This window comes from Hyla sarda, chromosome 1, assembly GCF_029499605.1.
Source record: "Hyla sarda isolate aHylSar1 chromosome 1, aHylSar1.hap1, whole genome shotgun sequence".
NCBI lineage: Eukaryota > Metazoa > Chordata > Amphibia > Anura > Hylidae > Hyla > Hyla sarda.
This window is the reverse complement of record NC_079189.1, coordinates 208,863,252-208,884,983: the sequence shown is the minus strand read 5'-3', so window position 1 is coordinate 208,884,983 and position 21,732 is coordinate 208,863,252. Positions and strand designations below refer to the sequence as shown.

Genomic DNA, 21,732 nt, shown 5'->3' with positions numbered 1-21,732 from the left:
TTTTATTTTTACTGCCGGCAGTATGGGGGACAATTTTTATGTTCTGGAGTTCTCCTTTAATGAGTGGCTTACCTCTCAGAGAGCAAAAGGATCATACAGCTGAAATCCTAAATGCTCAATCCTTTACTGTGTCCTCTATGGAGGCCTCCATCCATACTACATGGTCCACTAGTCCTGCCAAATTTGGCCGGTTTAACCTACATAAGTGTAATGTTTATAGGGCCTGTGGGCTTTGGTCAGGATATGAAGACTCCTGACAGAAGAGGTTACCAGTGGGGTATGTTCTTTGTGACACCAATAGACCATTACACTATTAATGGAGAGAACTGATCCTATCAATAACTGATCCTATCAATAACTCCATTTCCTGGATTTCTGTTTCTGGTTAAGCTGGGTAACAACCAATAGGACTGGATGATAAATTACTTGTGTAACAAGGCTGACAACTGCTCCTTCTAGAGTAGTGGTCTTCAACCTGTAGACCTCCAGATGTTGCAAAACTACAACTCCCAGCATGCCCGGACAGCCGTTGGCTGTCCGGGCATGCTGGGAGTTGTAGTTTTGCAACATCTGGAGGTCCGCAGGTTGAAGACCACTGTTCTAGAGGATTGGAAAGCAATTAAATATAAAATTGTTGATGACTGCTGTGTAGTTTTCTGCCCATGCTCTCTAACATGCAGCAGCCTCTCATTTTTTGAGGTGCCCATGTGACTGGCAATGTAGTAAGAATACAGCTGGCACACACTTATGGGTGCCACTCACTGACCCTTCATATATTCTTCTCTCTCATCTAGGTAGAGCTGAGAGACTCCAAAGCAAAGCTGTGTGGCAGCCGTGACACATGGAGAGCAGGCAGAAGTATGCAGGAGAGCACACAACTTCTAGAGCTGCTGCAGTACCGCCGCCAATCCCCGGGGCCGTCATGTGAAGCCGGAGCACTAGGCCTCTAGACGAATTGTGCAAGACATCTGATCCCGAGGCAGAGAAAGCGGCTTTGCAGACCCCACCTTCTAATGAGTTAATCTAAAGGTCACAGGCATTTATGTAATGGAGGTCTCCCCGGACACCATCCCGGTCGCCCAACAACAATCCGCCCAGAGACCGGTCACCGAAAGGGGAGATGCCAGCGGACCGGGAGCCGTATTAGAGGAGCCCGTACAAGGTCTAGCTGATCGGCTGACATCAGCCTCCCTCCTCCCCTCGTACCTCCAGGATGTCTTCTAGAACATATGCTTCCATGTCGGCTGCCGTCTCCACCATGTTCTCTCACACAGCCATAGCTCTGCTGCACTATGATTAGATCTGTGCCAGCAGGAACCCTCCTCTGTCAGCCAGGGAACAGGAAATGGAACGTTCTATTCTGGCCCGGAGCAGCTCTGCAGTCACAGCGCAGGCCTCTACCAACACACACAGGGGTGACTCACGCAGCCTCATCTTAAAGTCACACGCTTGTTTTTTCACCCACCACACACACTGCATTATGGACGCGGTGACCATGGCCAGCACATGACTGCACGTATCAGGACACTACATATACACAATAATGTACACCTGGGAGGGCGCCAGCAGCCTCCCCCCCCCCCCCCCCAACAATCATAGGACCACCCAGTCTGCACAGAAGGATGCACTAAGCACGTCAACAGGGGTCGGTCAGGTTTTTGGATGCAATTTATGAACCTAAAATCAGAACAGAACTAGTAACATTTGTCCTTTATGTCTTCTTTATGATCCGCTCCTGCACATTAACACTTTATGGTTCACCTTAATGTCTGCCGAAGTGTATGGCGCCCTCCCAACTCTCTACAGACGGGTGGTGAAAGTCCAGCACCAACATCACCTGACATTATACACCTATCCCATAGAACAGTAAGAGTCCACTTATCCAGGTCTACTATGGCCGCCCCTGCCTGTTCTAAAAGAATAGGATCCAGACATGGCACAGGCTACTGAAATGTGGAGGACAGAAATGTACTGTTCCCTGTATGACCTGAATATCATCCTGCCACACACTGTGCCCCTGAATACTATTACCACAAACTGCAACCCTGAATATAGTACTGCAATACACCACACCCCTGAATACTGCCACATAACATGCCCCTGAATGCTGCAACACACCACCTCCCTGAATACTGCAACACATCACGCCCCGGAATATACCTTGTCATGCTACGCCCCTGAATATAATCCTGCCGCACGCCAAGCCCCTGAATATAATCCTGCCGCACGCCAAGCCCCTGAATATAATCCTGCCGCACACCAAGCCCCTGAATATAATCCTGCCGCACACCAAGCCCCTGAATATAATCCTGCCGCACACCACGCCCCTGAATATAATCCTGCCGCACACCACGCCCCTGAATATAATCCTGCCGCACACCACGCCCCTGAATATATATTACTGCCACACACCAAGCCCCTGAATACTGCCACATAACATGCCCCTGAATGCTGCAACACACCACCTCCCTGAATACTGCAACACATCACGCCCCGGAATATACCTTGTCATGCTACGCCCCTGAATATAATCCTGCCGCACGCCAAGCCCCTGAATATAATCCTGCCGCACGCCAAGCCCCTGAATATAATCCTGCCGCACGCCAAGCCCCTGAATATAATCCTGCCGCACGCCAAGCCCCTGAATATAATCCTGCCGCACGCCAAGCCCCTGGATATAATCCTGCCGCACGCCAAGCCCCTGGATATAATCCTGCCGCACGCCAAGCCCCTGGATATAATCCTGCCGCACGCCAAGCCCCTGGATATAATCCTGCCGCACGCCAAGCCCCTGGATATAATCCTGCCGCACGCCAAGCCCCTGGATATAATCCTGCCGCACGCCAAGCCCCTGGATATAATCCTGCCGCACACCAAGCCCCTGGATATAATCCTGCCGCACACCAAGCCCCTGGATATAATCCTGCCGCACACCAAGCCCCTGGATATAATCCTGCCGCACACCAAGCCCCTGGATATAATCCTGCCGCACACCAAGCCCCTGGATATAATCCTGCCGCACACCAAGCCCCTGGATATAATCCTGCCGCACACCAAGCCCCTGGATATAATCCTGCCGCACACCAAGCCCCTGGATATAATCCTGCCGCACACCAAGCCCCTGAATATAATCCTGCCGCACACCAAGCCCCTGAATATAATCCTGCCGCACACCAAGCCCCTGAATATAATCCTGCCGCACACCAAGCCCCTGAATATAATCCTGCCGCACACCAAGCCCCTGAATATAATCCTGCCGCACACCAAGCCCCTGAATATAATCCTGCCGCACACCAAGCCCCTGAATATATTACTGCCACACACCAAGCCCCTGAATATATTACTGCCACACACCAAGCCCCTGAATACTGCCACATAACATGCCCCTGAATGCTGCAACACACCACCTCCCTGAATACTGCAACACATCACGCCCCGGAATATACCTTGTCACGCTACGCCCCTGAATATAATCCTGCTGCACACCAAGCCCCTGAATATAATACTGCCGCACACCAAGCCCTTGAATATAATCCTGCCGCACACCAAGCCCCTGAATATAATACTACCACACACCACGCCCCTGAATATAATACCGCAACACATCATGTCCCTGAATATATTACTGCCACACACCAAGCCCCTGAATACTGCCACATAACATGCCCCTGAATGCTGCAACACACCACCTCCCTGAATACTGCAACACATCACGCCCCGGAATATACCTTGTCATGCTACGCCCCTGAATATAATCCTGCCGCACGCCAAGCCCCTGAATATAATCCTGCCGCACGCCAAGCCCCTGAATATAATCCTGCCGCACGCCAAGCCCCTGAATATAATCCTGCCGCACGCCAAGCCCCTGGATATAATCCTGCCGCACGCCAAGCCCCTGGATATAATCCTGCCGCACGCCAAGCCCCTGGATATAATCCTGCCGCACGCCAAGCCCCTGGATATAATCCTGCCGCACGCCAAGCCCCTGGATATAATCCTGCCGCACGCCAAGCCCCTGGATATAATCCTGCCGCACGCCAAGCCCCTGGATATAATCCTGCCGCACGCCAAGCCCCTGGATATAATCCTGCCGCACACCAAGCCCCTGGATATAATCCTGCCGCACACCAAGCCCCTGGATATAATCCTGCCGCACACCAAGCCCCTGGATATAATCCTGCCGCACACCAAGCCCCTGGATATAATCCTGCCGCACACCAAGCCCCTGGATATAATCCTGCCGCACACCAAGCCCCTGGATATAATCCTGCCGCACACCAAGCCCCTGAATATAATCCTGCCGCACACCAAGCCCCTGAATATAATCCTGCCGCACACCAAGCCCCTGAATATAATCCTGCCGCACACCAAGCCCCTGAATATAATCCTGCCGCACACCAAGCCCCTGAATATAATCCTGCCGCACACCAAGCCCCTGAATATATTACTGCCACACACCAAGCCCCTGAATATATTACTGCCACACACCAAGCCCCTGAATACTGCCACATAACATGCCCCTGAATGCTGCAACACACCACCTCCCTGAATACTGCAACACATCACGCCCCGGAATATACCTTGTCACGCTACGCCCCTGAATATAATCCTGCTGCACACCAAGCCCCTGAATATAATACTGCCGCACACCAAGCCCTTGAATATAATCCTGCCGCACACCAAGCCCCTGAATATAATACTACCACACACCACGCCCCTGAATATAATACCGCAACACATCATGTCCCTGAATATATTACTGCCACACACCAAGCCCCTGAATACTGCCACATAACATGCCCCTGAATGCTGCAACACACCACCTCCCTGAATGCTGCAACACACCACCTCCCTGAATACTGCAACACATCACGCCCCGGAATATACCTTGTCACGCTACGCCCCTGAATATAATCCTGCTGCACACCAAGCCCCTGAATATAATCCTGCCGCACACCAAGCCCTTGAATATAATCCTGCCGCACACCAAGCCCCTGAATATAATACTACCACACACCACGCCCCTGAATATAATACCGCAACACATCATGTCCCTGAATATATTACTGCCACACACCAAGCCCCTGAATACTAACACATAACATGCCCCTGAATACTGCCACATAACATGCCCCTGAATGCTGCAACACACCACCTCCCTGAATACTGCAACACATCACGCCCCGGAATATATCTTGTCACGCTACGCCCCTGAATATAATCCTGCCGCACACCAAGCCGCTGAATATAATCCTGCCGCACACCAAGCCGCTGAATATAATACTGCCACACACCACGCCCCTGAATACTGCCATACACCAAGGCCCTGAATATAATACGGCAACACATCACGCCCCTGAATATAATCCTGCCACACACCACGCCCCTGAATATAATCCTGCCACACACCACGCCCCTGAATATAATCCTGCCACACACCACGCCCCTGAATATAATCCTGCCACACACCACGCCCCTGAATATAATCCTGCAACACATCACGCCCCTGAATACAATACTGCCACACACCAAGCCCCTGAATACAATACTGCCACACACCAAGCCCCTGAATACAATACTGTCACACACCACGCATCTGAATATCATACTGCAACACATCACGCCCCTGAATACAATACTGCCACACACCAAGCCCCTGAATACAATACTGCCACACACCAAGCCCCTGAATACAATACTGCAACACACCACGCCCCTGAATACAATACTGCCACACACCAAGCCCCTGAATACAATACTGCAACACACCACGCCCCTGAATATATTACTGCCGCACACAACGCCCCAGAATATAATACTGCGACCCCGCCCCCTTGATTATAATACAGCAGCACACCACAACCCTGAATATAATACAGCGGCACACCACGCTCCTGAATATAATACAGCGGCACACCACGCTCCTGAATATAATACAGCGGCACACCAAGCCACTGAATATAATACAGCGGCACACCACACCCCTGAATACTGCAACACATCACGCCCTGGAATATACCTTGTCACACTATGCCCCTGAATATAATATTGCCGCACACCACGCCCAAGAATACTGCCGCACACCACGCCCAAGAATACTGCCGCACACCACGCCCAAGAATACTGCCGCACACCACGCCCAAGAATACTGCCGCACACCACGCCCAAGAATACTGCCGCACACCACGCCCAAGAATACTGCCGCACACCACGCCCAAGAATACTGCCGCACACCACGCCCAAGAATACTGCCGCACACCACGCCCAAGAATACTGCCGCACACCACGCCCAAGAATACTGCCGCACACCACGCCCAAGAATACTGCCGCACACCACGCCCAAGAACACTGCCGCACACCACGCCCAAGAACACTGCCGCACACCACGCCCAAGAACACTGCCGCACACCACGCCCAAGAACACTGCCGCACACCACGCCCAATAATATAATATTGCGACCAACCACGCCCCTGAATATACCTTGTCACGCTATGCGTGAATATAATACCACGGCACACCACTGAATACTGCAACACACCACCCCCAGAATATAATACCTTGGCACGCCATGCCCCTGAACACTGCAACATACCACATCGCTGAATATGATACTGCGGCACGCCACTACACCTGAATACTGCGACACACCAGACCACTAAATTTAAATTTGCCCTGAACAAAATGAATATACCACTGTTAATAGTTAGTAACTGTCTCATTGGTCATCTAATCTATGCCCCATACACTTAAATCTTCCCAACCTGTGACTCTCCAGCTGTTGTAAACTACAACTCCCATCATGCACAGACAGAATGGCCTGATGGGAGCTGTAGTACTGCAACAACTGGAGAGCTACAGGTTGGAGAAGATAACTGTTTCCATGTAAATACTCACCTATCCCAGCTCCTGAATTGCAGAAGCTGCACTGGCCTCTTCTAGTCAGGTCTGGCCAAACAAAATGATGAAGGTAGCGCTTATTAGACCGCCTGCATCATAAAGGAAGCACCACATGGCTGGGCCGCACAATTTGTATCAGTATCTTAAAGTCACCGATACATAGGGGAGGTTGGGGTAAAATTTGTGTTTCTGTGGTGCAATGTTGGTTGGGCTATTGATTGGAATGTTGTATGCTGTTTTTTTGCACAAATAGTAATTACAAAGACACGGATACATAGGAATGCCGGGAGAGAAGAGGACTCCACTTGTCAGATACCTAAACCAACTGGAGGGCTGGACAATTGGTGGCCATGATCCATGTCTGGGCCCCAGTCAGGTAGAGATTGGGAGATCAGCCAGCCAAATAAGCATTCAACATACCCTTGAGACTGTGTGATTAAAGGACATCTGCAGCCTTAATACACTTCTCCCCTATCCACAGGATAGGGGATAAGTGTTTGATCGCGGGGGTCCGATCACTGGGACCCACGCAATCTCCCGAACGGGGCGCCGGCTAATGCATGTAGCGTCAACCTCACTGAGGTCAACAGTGCGCCCCCCACCACATACAGCTCTATGAGAGAGGCATAAATTCTGCATCCCCACCTCTCCCATGGAACTACATGGAGGAGGCGTATCGGCAGCAGAGTCACGATGCAGCCGGCACGCCTCCTGTACGGGAGAGCCGCAGCAGGGCAGGGACCCCATGCAGGAGATCGTGGGGGCGTCGCAGCGGTCGGACCCTCCACGATCAAACACTTATCCCCTATCCTGTGGATAGGGGATAAGTGTATTTAGGCTGCAGATGTCCTTTAAAAGCCTGATTAGGCTGGAGGGAAACTGCACACACTGATGACTGGTTAAAAAGGTACTTCGGATAGCAAAAATTATTCATATTTTGTCCCTCATGGCCAGACCAACTGTATTGTAATATACACCAGTACTTGGCCGTTGGAATATGCTGAAAGACAGATCCTGTGACAATTTGTCCTGGCTGTCAGCGTCCTTGTCTTGTAAGTCAAACCACTTTCTGATGTTATACCAATAAAATGCCCCCTTTCTAACATCATCCAACCAAACCACCCCCACTCTATCATAACTCATCAAGCCACACCCCCTACCAGTCCTGGCAGTAAGGACTACTGGGGTGTGCAGAAGGAACAGAAAAATGGAGCAGTGGGAAAAGGAGGATCAGTGAATGGTACCAGAAACAAGCCAGAGGGGAACTATGCAAGTACATTCCACACCATGTGGAGTGTATGTATGCATATATTCTTTTTAACCACTTTAGGCCTCATTTACATACAAGAAAGATTTTCAAAAGAGAGCACTGGAATTTGCAAAAAAATCTTTTTGCAAATGACAATGCCCATTTAATGTCTCCACTTTTACGGACGGGCAGAAGGACATTCAGAAATAGTAGAAAGCCTTCACATCTATAACGTGTTGTCCCTAGTATATTCCATGGACCAGTATTTAATAGGTTCCGGGAACCCGTAAGATGCTCAATATTCCATATAGAGAATGTGGGCAAGTTCTCTTCAATGTCATCAACTTAGGTAAAATCCACAGTGGAGTACAGTAGAAACTATGTATATCCACAGCTTTTCCATTTAATGTGAATTCTCTCAGGCAGCCTGAACCAGTCCATATGAAGGACAAAAGTTATTGTCCACTCTTAGGTCTAGAGATCGAAGCATCTTGTGTCCGTATTACAAGCGTGAAAGTGGCCTTAGGGTATGTTAACACTACGGAATCTCTGCAGATTTCAGCTTTGAGATTTTGTCTGAGCTGCGGCCACCAAAATCCTTCTGCACTAAGATTGCGCAGACCTGCACGGTCTCCACAGAGCACTGCAGGCTGTGCGCGATTCTGCCCTACTGCAGGCTGTGCGCGATTCTGCCCTTCTGCAGGCTGTGCGCGATTCTGCCCTTCTGCAGGCTGTGCGCGATTCTGCCCTTCTGCAGGCTGTGCGCGATTCTGCCCTTCTGCAGGCTGTGCGCGATTCTGCCCTTCTGCAGGCTGTGCGCGATTCTGCCCTTCTGCAGGCTGTGCGCGATTCTGCCCTTCTGCAGGCTGTGCGCGATTCTGCCCTTCTGCAGGCTGTGCCCTTCTGGCAGGTTTCTGACACCTGACATCTCTGCATATCAGCTATTTGACGCCCACACCAGTTACTAGGCCTAGCCACTACACAGCGATCAGAAGCAACTGCTTCCAGACCAGTGTAAACCAACTGATGACAAGGTGTTGGTACTGCCAAGGATAGGCCAATTAATTTACCTAGAAAACCACCTTTAAATAAAGCAAAGATGTCCTGGAAGCAATGAGCGCCATGCAAGTGCTGCAACCAATCATTGGCCCTAGCAATGATGCTAAAACGTAAAATATGAGACCGCTGAGGCTAGTGACGAAATATTTCACATGTTTCTGCTGCTGTAGAGTCTGTGCCACTCCTTCACATGGATAGCTCTGCTTCTGACAACACAATGCTCATAGCTGCTGTCAGCTTCCCTCTGTTTTCCTACACCTTTCTCTCACTGTTTGGCTAGGTACAGATTGTGGAATGTCGTGCGGACATTTCCCCTACAGCGGAGCACAGGCAGAAAATGCTGGTGCTAGTACTGCTTGGAAAAGTCTCAGACTGCAAAGCATTTCCATGGAATAGACAAATCTATTTTTCTGCAGACTCCGGAATCTGTATTTCCAGCAAAGCAAAATCCCATTGATATCGATGGGACTCTGCTGCTGCGGAATCTCCATGCTAAATTCAATCGTGTGAACATACTCTTAATGTACATTCACACCATGGAATTTCCAAGTAGAATTCAGATGTAGTCTGAATCTAGGAGCAGGTTGCTAACTGCTTATCAGGAGCCTGAAAATGAATGAAGTAATAAAGACTGCAGACTAAAAAGTTGTGCTAGTTTTATATGAACTGCCTCCCATGTCAAAGTGTCCATAGCTTAAAAGGAGTATTCCAGCCTTAAACATTTTATCCCCTATCCAAAGGATGGAGGATAAGATGCCTGATCGCGGGGGCCCTGCAGCTGGGACCCCCCCCCCCCCCCCCCAATCTCCATGCAGCACCTGACACAATGACGTCACCTTTAAATAGGTTTTACATACAAGAAGTGCCCAAGGTATAGGATCCTACGCATAAGGATTAACAATGGTAAAGAGAAATAAGCGTATAAAGATCAAGTAACATCAATTTTATTGACCATAACTGCATCACAAAAACATACATTTAAAATCAATTAAGAGGAGATAATAACAAAGACACATCTGCAAAAGTGCAGAAAAAGGTCTACTGAGTGAATCAAATTACATATGGAAGCTGAACAGGCATGCAACAGTATGAATAGTAAGCCTACTAATGCTGCAGTAAGGGGTCAAAAGACTGTTCATACATACAATGCAGTGCTAGGGGGATACAATACATCATCTAGTGGAAAAGAGCAGGACCTCCAACACCACCCAACGTTTCGCGCTAATGGCTTCTTCCGGGGCGTGCCCCGGGAGAAGCCATTAGCGCGAAACGTTGGGTGGTGTTGGAGGTCCTGCTCTTTTCCACTAGATGATGTATTGTATCCGCCTAGCATTGCATGTACAGTTTTTGACCCCTTACTGCAGCATTAGTGGGCTTACTATTCATACTGTTGCATGCCTGTTCACCTTTAAATAGGGCATAAGATGTCTAAGGCCAGAATATATATAAAAAAAAACATTTATACCAGAAAAGTTATTTGATAAGTCTAAAAGCTCTTTCTGCCATGGATCTGCAATTAATGATCCAGTGGATCAATTCACTAGCCATAAATCCACGTTTCCACTCAGAATCTGCAAAAAAATGAACATGCTCATTCTTCTCATGGATGAACTTGTCTGCAGTGCTGCCAAAAATCCAAGCAGAATTTTTTCTGGAGCAATGTGGCGTAAGATACCCCATTCAACTTAAAATAGAAATGAATGATCAGCGATCTGATAAGGATTTAGGAGCAGAATCTCATTTTCATGCATCCTGAACCAGGAGTCATCAGTAAATTTCTTCCTATACACAGACATAAATGCTGGTAGGGAAGGAGAAGCGGTCATAGAATGCCCTGATGACTCGTGGTTGGAGCAGAATTGAAGTGATCACTTCCTTTTCACCTCTTGACAATGGACATAAACCTACATTAACGTCCTATACATGAAGCGAGCGCAGGGACAGCAATCACTTTCTGCACGGTGGGTCCCAGATGCTTAGAGCAGCCATGCATCCGCCTGTAAAAAGGAATGGGTGTTTAAAATGAATAAGCCCCTCCCTCAGTAAACAAAATTGAGACGGCTGCGTGTGTAAATGGGCGATTAAAATATAATAATGGTCCTGTACGGTGAACTGCCTAAACAAAGTCCAAAGTTGCTGCTTTTTATTCACCTAACATTCCAGAATTTATTTAAATAAAAAAGCAGGCAATAAGCCATATACGCAAAAGTAGTACAAATAAAAACGACTGATCATGTCACAAAAAAGTAAAAAAAATAAAAAACATTTTGCCCTAATACAGCCCTGTATATAGAAAAATGGATAAAGTTATTTATAGGTGTCAGAATAGGGCAATATTGAAGTGTACCTGTAAGAAAAAACTTACATAATGAAGAAAACAATGTATTTGTAATATGCATTGGTTAAAAAAAAAAGTGTATATTTTTGTTCCTGTAGCTATTGCCCGTTTGTCTCTGTAACGAGACCAAATACAGGAAGTGTGGGTGGACAAAGCAGGGCTCTGTGCAGTGAGGCTGTGTGACATGCTCTCTGTGTAATGAAGAAAACTCTGTCCCTATAGCGGAATGAGACCCTCCACACAGGGACACAGTTTTCTGCTTTAGGGTGCGTTCACACGGAGTAAATGAAGAGTTATTCATGCCGAAAAATTTACGGGCAGAAAAAAGAATTGTATTTTTTTACAAAATTTGCGGGAAATTCATGCGCGGATTTGCATGCGGAATTGCGCGCGGACATGGGGGAGAAAGAAGTGAAGGGTTTTTCAGCCATTTCCGCGCAAATTGCGCGCGAAAACAATGTCGGGCGGAATTTTTCTTTACCATTGACTTCAATTGATTTCTGCTAGCGGATTCCGCTTGAAGAACGAACATGTTCTTTCTTCAAGCGGAACGGACTTTAGCGTCGGAATTCTGCTAGCAGAATTTCCGCAGTGTGAACAGGACAGCAGAAATAACATTAAAGTCAATGGGCAGAGGAGATGTGCATTAATATGGAGCGGAGAATTCAGGAGGAATTACTCGAGTAAAATCCTCTTGAATTACTCTGTGAACGCACCCTTACAGCCCGCTCCCTCTATCCCAGCTACCCTTTCAAATGGGGTCAGTTTCTCCACACATCTCTCACCCTCTCCCCCACCCGCCCATGCCGCAACCTTCCACCGTCCACCCACTAGCTTTTGCAAGACTACAACCCCTAGCATGTTCTCACTGTAAGGGCATGCTGTGGGAGGGTGATAGAAAGGCTGCGCAGCGCTCCTCTGGCTGCGCTTCACAGTCTGTCTCAGCAGTGGGGAGATGTGCAGAGAAACAATCCCCGAGAGAGGGTAGCGGGGATTGAGTGAGAGGGAACGGGCTGTAAGCAGAAAACTGTCCCTGTGCAGAGGGTCACATTCCTCTACAGGGACACAGTTTTCTTCATTACACTGCCTCACACAGCAGGATGAATGACAAGCCAGTAGCCTGCACAGAGCCCTGTCTGTCCTCAAAGAGACATACAGGCAATAGCTGTTGGGGCAGCATTTTTTCACTCAAAAATAAAAAATGTTTTAATCAATGTACAGTACAAGTATACATATAATGGTATTCTTTACATACAGTCATGGCCGTAAATGTTGACACCCCAGAATTTTTCTCAAGAAAATGAAGTATTTCTCAGAAAAGTATTGAAGTAACGCATGTTTTGCTATACACATGGTTATTCCCTTTGTGTGTATTGGAACTAAACCAAAAAAGGGAGGAAAAAAAAGCAAGTTGGACATAATGTCACACCAAACTCCAAAAATGGACTGGACAAAATGATTGGCACCCTTTAAAAATTGTGGAAAAATAAGATTGTTTTAAGCATGTGATGCTCCTTTAAACTCACCTGGGACAAGTAACAGGTGTGGGCAATATAAAGGTCATACCTGAAAGCAGATAAAAAGGAGAGAAGTTCACTTAATCTTTGCATTGTGTGTGCCACACTAAGCATGGACAAGAGGGAAAATTACTGTCTGAGGACCAAAATTGTGGAAAAATATCAACAATCTCAAAAGGTTACAAGTCCATCTCCAGAGACCTAGATTTGCCTTTTCCACAGTGCGCAACATTATGAAGAAGTTTGCAACCCATGGCACTGTAGCTATTCTCCCTGGGCATGGATGGGAGAGAAAAATAGCTGAAAGGTGTTAACGCAGCATAGTCCGGATGGTGAATAAGCAGCCCCAAACAAGTTCCAAAAGATATTCCAAAGGAATGAGAGGTGTGAGAAGCTTATTGATGGTTATAGGGAGCGACTGATTTCAGTTATTTTTTCCAAAGGGTGTGCAACCAAATATTAAGTTAAGGGTGCCAATATTTCTGTCCAGACAATTTTTTGGAGTTTGGTGTGACATTATGTCAAATTTGCTTTTTTTCCCCCCCTCCTTTTTTGGTTTAGTTCCAATACACACAAAGAAAATAAAACATTAGTATAGCAAAACATGTGTTACTGCACTCCTTTTCTTTGAGAAATACTTAATTTTCTTGAAAAATTTCAGGGGTACCAACATTTACGGTCATGACTGTATAAGAAGATTTTGCAGACAGGTACACTTAAAGCATACAAATTTTGTTTAAGGGTACATTCCCCCGTGCTGTATTTTGCTGCTGTGTATTTTCCTATGCATTAAAGTCAATGGGAAGCAAAGTCAGCTGTGTATTTTGATACACAAGAAAATATGCAGCAGCAAATACAGAACGTAGGAATGTACCCTAAAAAAAATGTTACCGTTAGTAAAATAGTAAAGTGTGTGTATATGTATATAAAGCGTGGATATATTCTAATCATATTGACCCACAGAATAAAGAGAACATGTCAGTTTTACTGTAAAGTACACTGCTTAAAAATAAAACTCGTAAAAATAAAAAACTGGGACCGCCTATTTGATAAGAAATAGGAGATCGTATCCCACGTATACCTATGTTTGTATATAAAAAAGGCACAGAACGTAGGGAATCAAATAGCCCCCACTACTAAACAAATAAAGGGGAGCATGGAAACTGAACCATAAAGAATTTTCTCCCATTGAAAAAGGGATTTTTTCCATGTAAACAGTGCACTGCCTGTAAAGCAATGGACAAATCATACCCCTGTGGTAGAAGTGGAGAATAAGGGCATGTTCACACTGCAGAATTCCCCAAATAGAATTCCCATCAGTGTGAACGGGTCTTCCGCGAGACCCGTTCACACTGCGAAAATTTCAGCGGCGGACAATTCCGACTGAAATTGTTCCACGCAAAGAAAGAACATGTTCAGTCTTTAGGCGGAATTCCGTGAGTACTGCATAACCATCAATGGTGACGGCGCATTGCCCCACAGCCCTACCTCGAGCAGAGATTCTGCAGTGTCAACATACCCTAAATGGGAAAAAAATCACATATAAGATCAGGTAACACAGCCACTGCAGAACCAAGGGGGTAATTTATGCCATCTGTTGTCCATGCAAAAAGTTGTATATTGGCTCTACAAAAAGACAACTGGGTAGGAGGATAAAAGGTGCATGTCTACACTATACAAAGAGGGTACAAAGGACATCCTCTATCAGTGCACTTTTAACACCAAACAATTCAGCAACTAGAGGGTCCACATTTTTTGGTGTAGAAAAAGTTATACCCCACTGGAGGGGAGGCAACTACATCACACAACTGTCCAGAATGGAGTCAAAATGGATATTCAATTGAAATACACTGAACCCTCACGGACTTAATGCTGAATTTGAATTGTTTGGGTTTTTATAAGGATTAACAATATGTTCTTGCAATTAACTAAGTCCCTTCTTTAAAAGAAATGAGGAGAAGATTCATAATATCCAGGTTTGGACATTAAGGAGTTAACTGCAGGCAAGATCCAACTATAAGAATAGACAGCTAGTCCACAATAGCCATTCCCGATGAAGGAAACCGCTATAGAGTTTCCGAAACATGTTGAAGGCATTTTTGGCCATCTAAGCCACTGTAATGACGTCACTACCTAGCAACATCCAGCGTACCGGAAGTTAGCTGCAGCCTTGGTTGAGACGCCACCGGCCGGGGCGTTCTCCTGCTGCAAACTCACTCTGAATTAACCAGGAGACTCCCGGAACATCACACTCAAGCACTACAGTGGGACTGCTGTAACATCGCTATGAACAAGAAACCAGGTGGTAACACCACGCAAACTGAACTGTGCGGCTATAGAAGCCGGTATTTCCAGTATTTACTAGAAACTAACAGACAGGTGTTTTTTTTCTTCTCTATAGGATTGCATCTAGTAAGCACGTGTATATTGCAACAACCACAGCAATACTCTGCACCTCAAAATACTTACCTCATCATATTGTACACTAGGTATATCTCAACCATTGATATGAACATATAGCATAAAGTGACTGATCTCTATAGTGAACTTCATTTAATAATATATTTTTTTTCTGTAGTCAGTGCTTGATCATTTTGCCATCTACACCATTGAGGATAGTCACTCACAGGTATGCTCAAAAAAAAGTACATTAGCATACCATTCAATATACATAGTCAAGTCCCTTTCAGTGCAAATTATTTAATATTATTGTTCCTAATACAACGCTGATGGCAATACTTTTGATTTTAAAAATAAAACTCACTAAATCTTGCAAGATTGTGGATTTCTTTTTAATCTCCCCACAAAATATTGTATTGGTTGCGTCATACATTTTAGGGTAAAATGAAAAGATGTCATTACAAAGTACAATTGGTCATGCAGAAAACTCATTACAAAAGGCAAGTAGGGAAAAAACGAAAATGCAAAAATTAAAAAAAACAATCCTTCAAGTACTTATTAGCTGCTGAATACTACAGAGGAAATTCTTTTCTTTTTGGAACACAGCTCTCTGCTGACATCATGAGCACAGTGCTCTCTGCTGACATCTCTGTCCATTTTAAGAACTGTCCAGAGTAGGAGAAAATCCCCATAGCAAGCACAAGCTGCTCTGGACAGTTCCTAAAATGGACAGAGATGTCAGCAGAGAGCACTGTGCTCTTGATGTCAGCAGAGAGCTCTGTGTTCCAAAAAGAAAAGAATTTCCTCTGTAGTATTCAGCAGCTAATAAGTACTGGAAGGATTAAGATTTTTTAATAGAAGTAATTTACAAATCTTCATCCAATCACTAAAGATACCCGGCACTGCCCAGCTCAAGCACTAGTCCTTGACCATGTATGACGCTCACCAGAGATGAGCGAACTTACAGTAAATTCGATTCATCACAAACTTCTCGGCTCGGCAGTTAATTACTTTTCCTGCATAAATGAGTTCAGCTTTCAGGTGCTCCGGTGGGCTGGAAAAGGTGGATACAATCCTAGGAGACTCTTTCCTAGGACTGTATCCACCTTATGCAGCCCACTGGAGCACCGGAAAGCTGAACTAATTTATGCAGGAAAAGTCAGCAACCGCCGAGCTGAGAAGTTCGTGACGAATCGAATTTACTGTAAGTTCGCTCATCTCTAACGCTCACCTTCAAGCAGATCCCATAAATTCAGTTATCGGTTGTGCTCACTGCAGTAATGTGACAGGTAACAAAATGTAGATTCCTCCAAGAAAAGAAAAAACGCAGGGCACTCACCACTTTGCTGATAAATACTTCTTTATTCAGTGGATCGTGAACATCAATGCGGTAAGACGCTCGACAGGGGTGTGTTGCGGGGCTACGGTCCGTTTCTTGCGATAGTTGCACTTCAACAGGCCCACTCTGCCAAATCTGTTTAACTTTGTGGCACCAGTTGATTTAAAAAAAAAAAAAAAAAAAAAAAAAAAAAAAAAACATTTTTCTACCGGAGTACCCCTTTAACGATGAAGGACTTAAATGTACGTCCTGGTGATGCGGTACTTAACGCACCAGGATGTACATTTTCGTCCTAAGCATAACCGCGGGCATCGGAGCAATGCCCAGATCATGCGCGGCAGGTCCCGGCTGTTGATCGCAGCCTGGGACCCGCCCGTAATGGCGGACATCCGCGATCACGCGGATGTCCGCCATTAACCCCTCAGATTCCGTGATCAATACAGATCACGGCATCTGCAGCATCGCGGTCAATTAATTGGAGGATCGGATCGCCCGCAGCGCTACTGCGGCAATCCGATCATCCAGCACGGCAGACAGAGGTCCCCTCACCTGGCTCTGCTGCCTTCCCGGCGTCTTCTGCTCTGATCTGCCTTCCCGCAGACCAGAAGATGACCGATAGCACTGAACAGGATTAGCAATCGAATGATTGCTTTAAATAGTCCCCTATGGGGACTATTAAAGCGTAAAAATAAAAGTTAAAGTTAAAAAAAAAAGTGAAAAACACCCTCCCCAATAAATACGTAAATTGCCCAATTTTCACTTTCACCCCCAAATAGTGTTAAAAAAATATTTTATATACATATTTGGTATCGCCGCGTGCGTCATTATCTGAACTATTAAAATAAAATGTTAATGATGTTAAAGCAGGTCCTTTAAAACTGTATTTTCATAGGATAATGACAAACTTTTAGGATACCTCATCATTTAAAGGGCAACGGTCATGAGTTTTAACCCCCATAAACCAGCTTGACAAAGTTGTTAGAAATAACAGATCATACCTTTTGCTGCTTTCTAGCAGCTTTAATGATGCAAAAAAATACTTTTAACGATAGTCAGCAACAGTCGGATAGGAGTGGCTATGCCCGCAGCCCATGTATGTCAGTGCTGGGGACGCTGTATGATTGGTCCACAGGTCCCAGAACTGAGAGCCCTTATTACTGTACTGTAGAAGAATCAATGGCGCCCGTTCATCTATGCACTCCGGTGATGCGGGCAGCCAGCACTTACAGCAAGCACTAGCTCTCTTTCTGCTGATTAAGAACTGCTGCCCCCCCTCAGTCTTTGCCTGTACAACAGTCCTCCCAATCACCCAGCTGTAGAAGGAAAGTGCAGCACAGCATCATTCAAGGGAATGGGGCTAGCAACAGTTCTCTGCATTAATAGGAGTGAGGGAGCCACAGTGCTACATCAGTGCTGAAGTCCCCTCATTCTTAGGATCAATTGGGATCGGATTGCTTCAAGTCTGGTTGCAATGTAAACTCTACACTATGGAAAAACTAGTAGCACAGCTTCTAAATTTGTTAATTTTACAGACTGGCAGTTTAGAACCCCTACTTGCCATGCTATGCAGTGTTATACATGTGTAAAATAAATGACAGCCTTTTTGTGCACTATTTTCATTTATGTTACACAAGAGTGCTTGTAAAAAGTGCATAACAGTTTCTGTGGACTTCGGAGCCTATTTTATATTAAACTGTTTTCATGGTAAGTTACTAGCAAGGAAAGCTATAAAAAGATGCTGTATTGTGATAAAATATTCCCTCCCGGAGAGTCAATGTATTGTTTGTATTCATGGACAAGTGGGAAACAATCAGCACTTTATACACTATTCTGAACAAATGATGTCATGCTCGGGATTTATTTCTAGCACTGATATTCACCAGTATGGGCAATCATATCAGAAGATTTGCTATACTAATGCACTTGGGTACATGCGCAGAACTGAAGTTACACTTTTCTGCATACTGTACCCTTAGCACCCACTAAGAGCATTTTATTGGCACAGAGACAGTGGGAGACCGTTTCTTTGGGCAAAATTCTGTACACCATACCAACGCTGCTTTTATTTTCTTCCCCTCAACTTTTAACTAGTGGCCAGATACAAAGCTGTTGAATAGAGAAGGTAGTAATTGCTGCACAGAGAATTAAACAATCAGTTTTCTCAGTCCTTACGTGTATGCTGCTTTCTGGGAAGTTGGGTATGGAGTGCCTGGAGTCATGAGCCCGCTCCATACACCCTGAGCGCTGTTGTATTAAAATCAGAAGGGGATGTCGGTCCGGTCATGCTTACTCAAAGCAGTGCATGAAAAATATCTTTTTGGGGCAATAGGATTTCCACATCCCTGGACCAACCCAAAAAGATTGATATTTTACTGTCATCAAACATCAACTTAGTTTGCCTGTTCACTCACACACACACACCTTTTTACAGTTTCTTGATGTGGATGTATAGTTTGTATAACATTTCAGGGAGTCAGATTGTTGTAAACTTAATTTTAATAATGGGAGTGGATATCAGGTGATCGTTTGATTATACAGTCCGGGGTGTGAATATAGCACCCTCTGACTGTATAATCCCTCCTATCACCAGATATTCACACCCATCTGACTCCCTGAACTGTCAGACATTCTATAAATCCTTATATCTCAGAAACAAAAGGGCATATCAAGAAACTAAAAAAATAAAAAACACTTTATCAGGACAACCCTCAACTTTTGGGGGTAGGCCACAGATCCTCTAAGTTTACACAGAGATACTCTTATTTCCGTTTTGCATAGACAGGCCATAACAAGAGACGCAATGGAAAGTTTAGCTAAACAGGTTAACACATTAGAAATCGCTTGGAACACATGAAACTGTCCTCTACGTCCCATGGGCTGCACTACTGGTCTGAGATCTTATGAGACCACACAGGGAAGAAACCATGCTGGGCAGTAACTATCATTAACCCCTTGGGGATGGAGGGTTTTCCAGTTTATGCATTTTCGTTTTTTCCTCCTTACCTTTTAAAAATCATAACCCTTTCAATTTTTCATCTAAAAATCCATATTATGGCTTATTTTTTGCGCCACCAATTCTACTTTGTAATGACATCAGTTATTTTACCCAAATATCCACTGCGAAACGAAAAAAAAAAAATCATTGTGAGACGAAATAGAAGAAAAAAAACACCATTTTGTAACTTTTGGGGGCTCCATTTATGTATCGATCGCTTTTTTTTTTTATATAAAAAGTGACCAAAAATACCTATCTTGGACTTTGGAATTTTTTTGCGCGTACGCCATTGACCGTGCGGTTTAATTAACGATATATTTTTTATAATTCGGACATTTCCGCACAAGGCGATAACATATATTTTTATTAAAATATATATATTTTTTTTTTTATTGGGAAAAGGGGGGTGATTCAAACTTATTAGGTAAGGGGTTAAATGATCTTTATTCACTTATTTTTTTTGCAATGCTATAGCTCCCATAGGAGCTTACATTGATCAATGGATTCTGCCTCTTGACTGCTCATGCCTGGATCTCAGGCACTGAGCAGTCATTCGGCGATCGGACAGCGAGGAGGAAGGTAGGGGCCCTCCTGCTGTCTTTACAGCTGTTTGAAATGCCGCGGTGAGCCCTGAGCTAACCAGCAGTGCTTTACTTTCACTTTAGACGCGGAGGTCAACTTTGAACACCGCGTCTAAAGGGTTAATAGCACGCAGTACCACAATCAATGCCATGCGCTATTAGCCACGGGTCACGGCCTGGTGCCAGAAAGTTAAACAGATTTGTAAATTACTTCTATTAAAAAAAATCTTAATCCTTCCAGTACTTATTAGCTGCTGAATACAACAGAGGAAATTATTTTCTTCTTGGAACACAGAGCTCTCAGCCGACATCTCTGTCCATTTTAAGAACTGTCCAGAGTAGGAGAAAATCCCCATAGCAAACATATGCTGCTCTGGACAGTTCCTAAAATGGACAGAGATGTCAGCAGAGAGCTCTGTGTTCCAAAAAGACAATTTCCTCTGTAGTATTCAGCAGCTAATAAGGACTCTTCCAGTCCTTCTGATTAAGATTTTTTAATAGAAGTAATTGACAAATCTGTTTAACTTTCTATCACCAGTTGATCAAAAAAAAAAAAATTTATATATATATATATATATATATATATATATATATATATATATATATATATATATTTTTTTTTTTTTTACCGGAGTACCCATTTAAAACTGACTGGGAAACTGACAGCTGGTATACACGCAATAAACCCAATACACAGAGCTATAGTGAGGGTGAACCTGATTAAAATTAAGTACAACTCACCCAGATCAGTACAGCTGTTCCAAAGATATACAATGTATTAGCCAATATGTTCATTGCATGCTTTGCTAAATGGAGGAGAGAGTCTGCATACCAAGCATCCCTGCCCACATCCCCTTTGCCCGATATGCTCACCTGTCTCATGAACATTCACCTGTACTATAAGCCTTGTGTATTATGGGGAGAATATCAGCCAAATGAGTGTCCCTAGGAACACTAATACAATTCCTGATATTCAGCCCGTGTAGAATGGCCAACTATCAGTCATTTATTAGCTGACAATCTTTTGTGCGGATATTTAAATTATGGGTGTTGGCTGCACATCCCCCACGTGAATTTGAGTGGGCCAGCAATTGTTCCTGTGGCCCAGCCATACGATATCCTTCCTTTAAATTTCCCATTCTTAAAAAAATAAATAAATGAATAAAAAAAAATTTTTATTCTTGCATGCATTCACAATTTCTTAAGCCAGTACTGTATTGCAAAAAAAGTAGAAAATACAAAATATGACAAAATGAAAATAAAATCACCCAAGGTGCACCTTCGCGGACACGCTAGACACTCTTCAAGCTGTGGGAAAATATTCAGCCCATGTCCAGGCTCCCTTCAGCTGGAAAT

At 45.0% G+C, this 21,732-nt stretch overlaps 1 protein-coding gene across 9 annotated transcripts in view; it reads right to left on the bottom strand.

Moving 5' to 3' along the window:
- ANKRD17 (ankyrin repeat domain 17) overlaps window positions 1-21,732 on the bottom strand; it is a 142,279-nt gene that overhangs the window by 103,906 nt on the left and 16,641 nt on the right. Inside the window, exon 1 of one of the 9 annotated variants that reach the window (XM_056567895.1) lies at window positions 1,207-1,371. The exons of the other annotated variants lie outside the window; for them this stretch is intronic. Coding sequence (XP_056423870.1) covers window positions 1,207-1,260 — 54 coding nt within the window. The 5' untranslated portion in view covers window positions 1,261-1,371. Of the gene's footprint in view, window positions 1-1,206; window positions 1,372-21,732 lie in introns of those variants that run through there. 9 annotated transcript variants of the gene reach the window in all.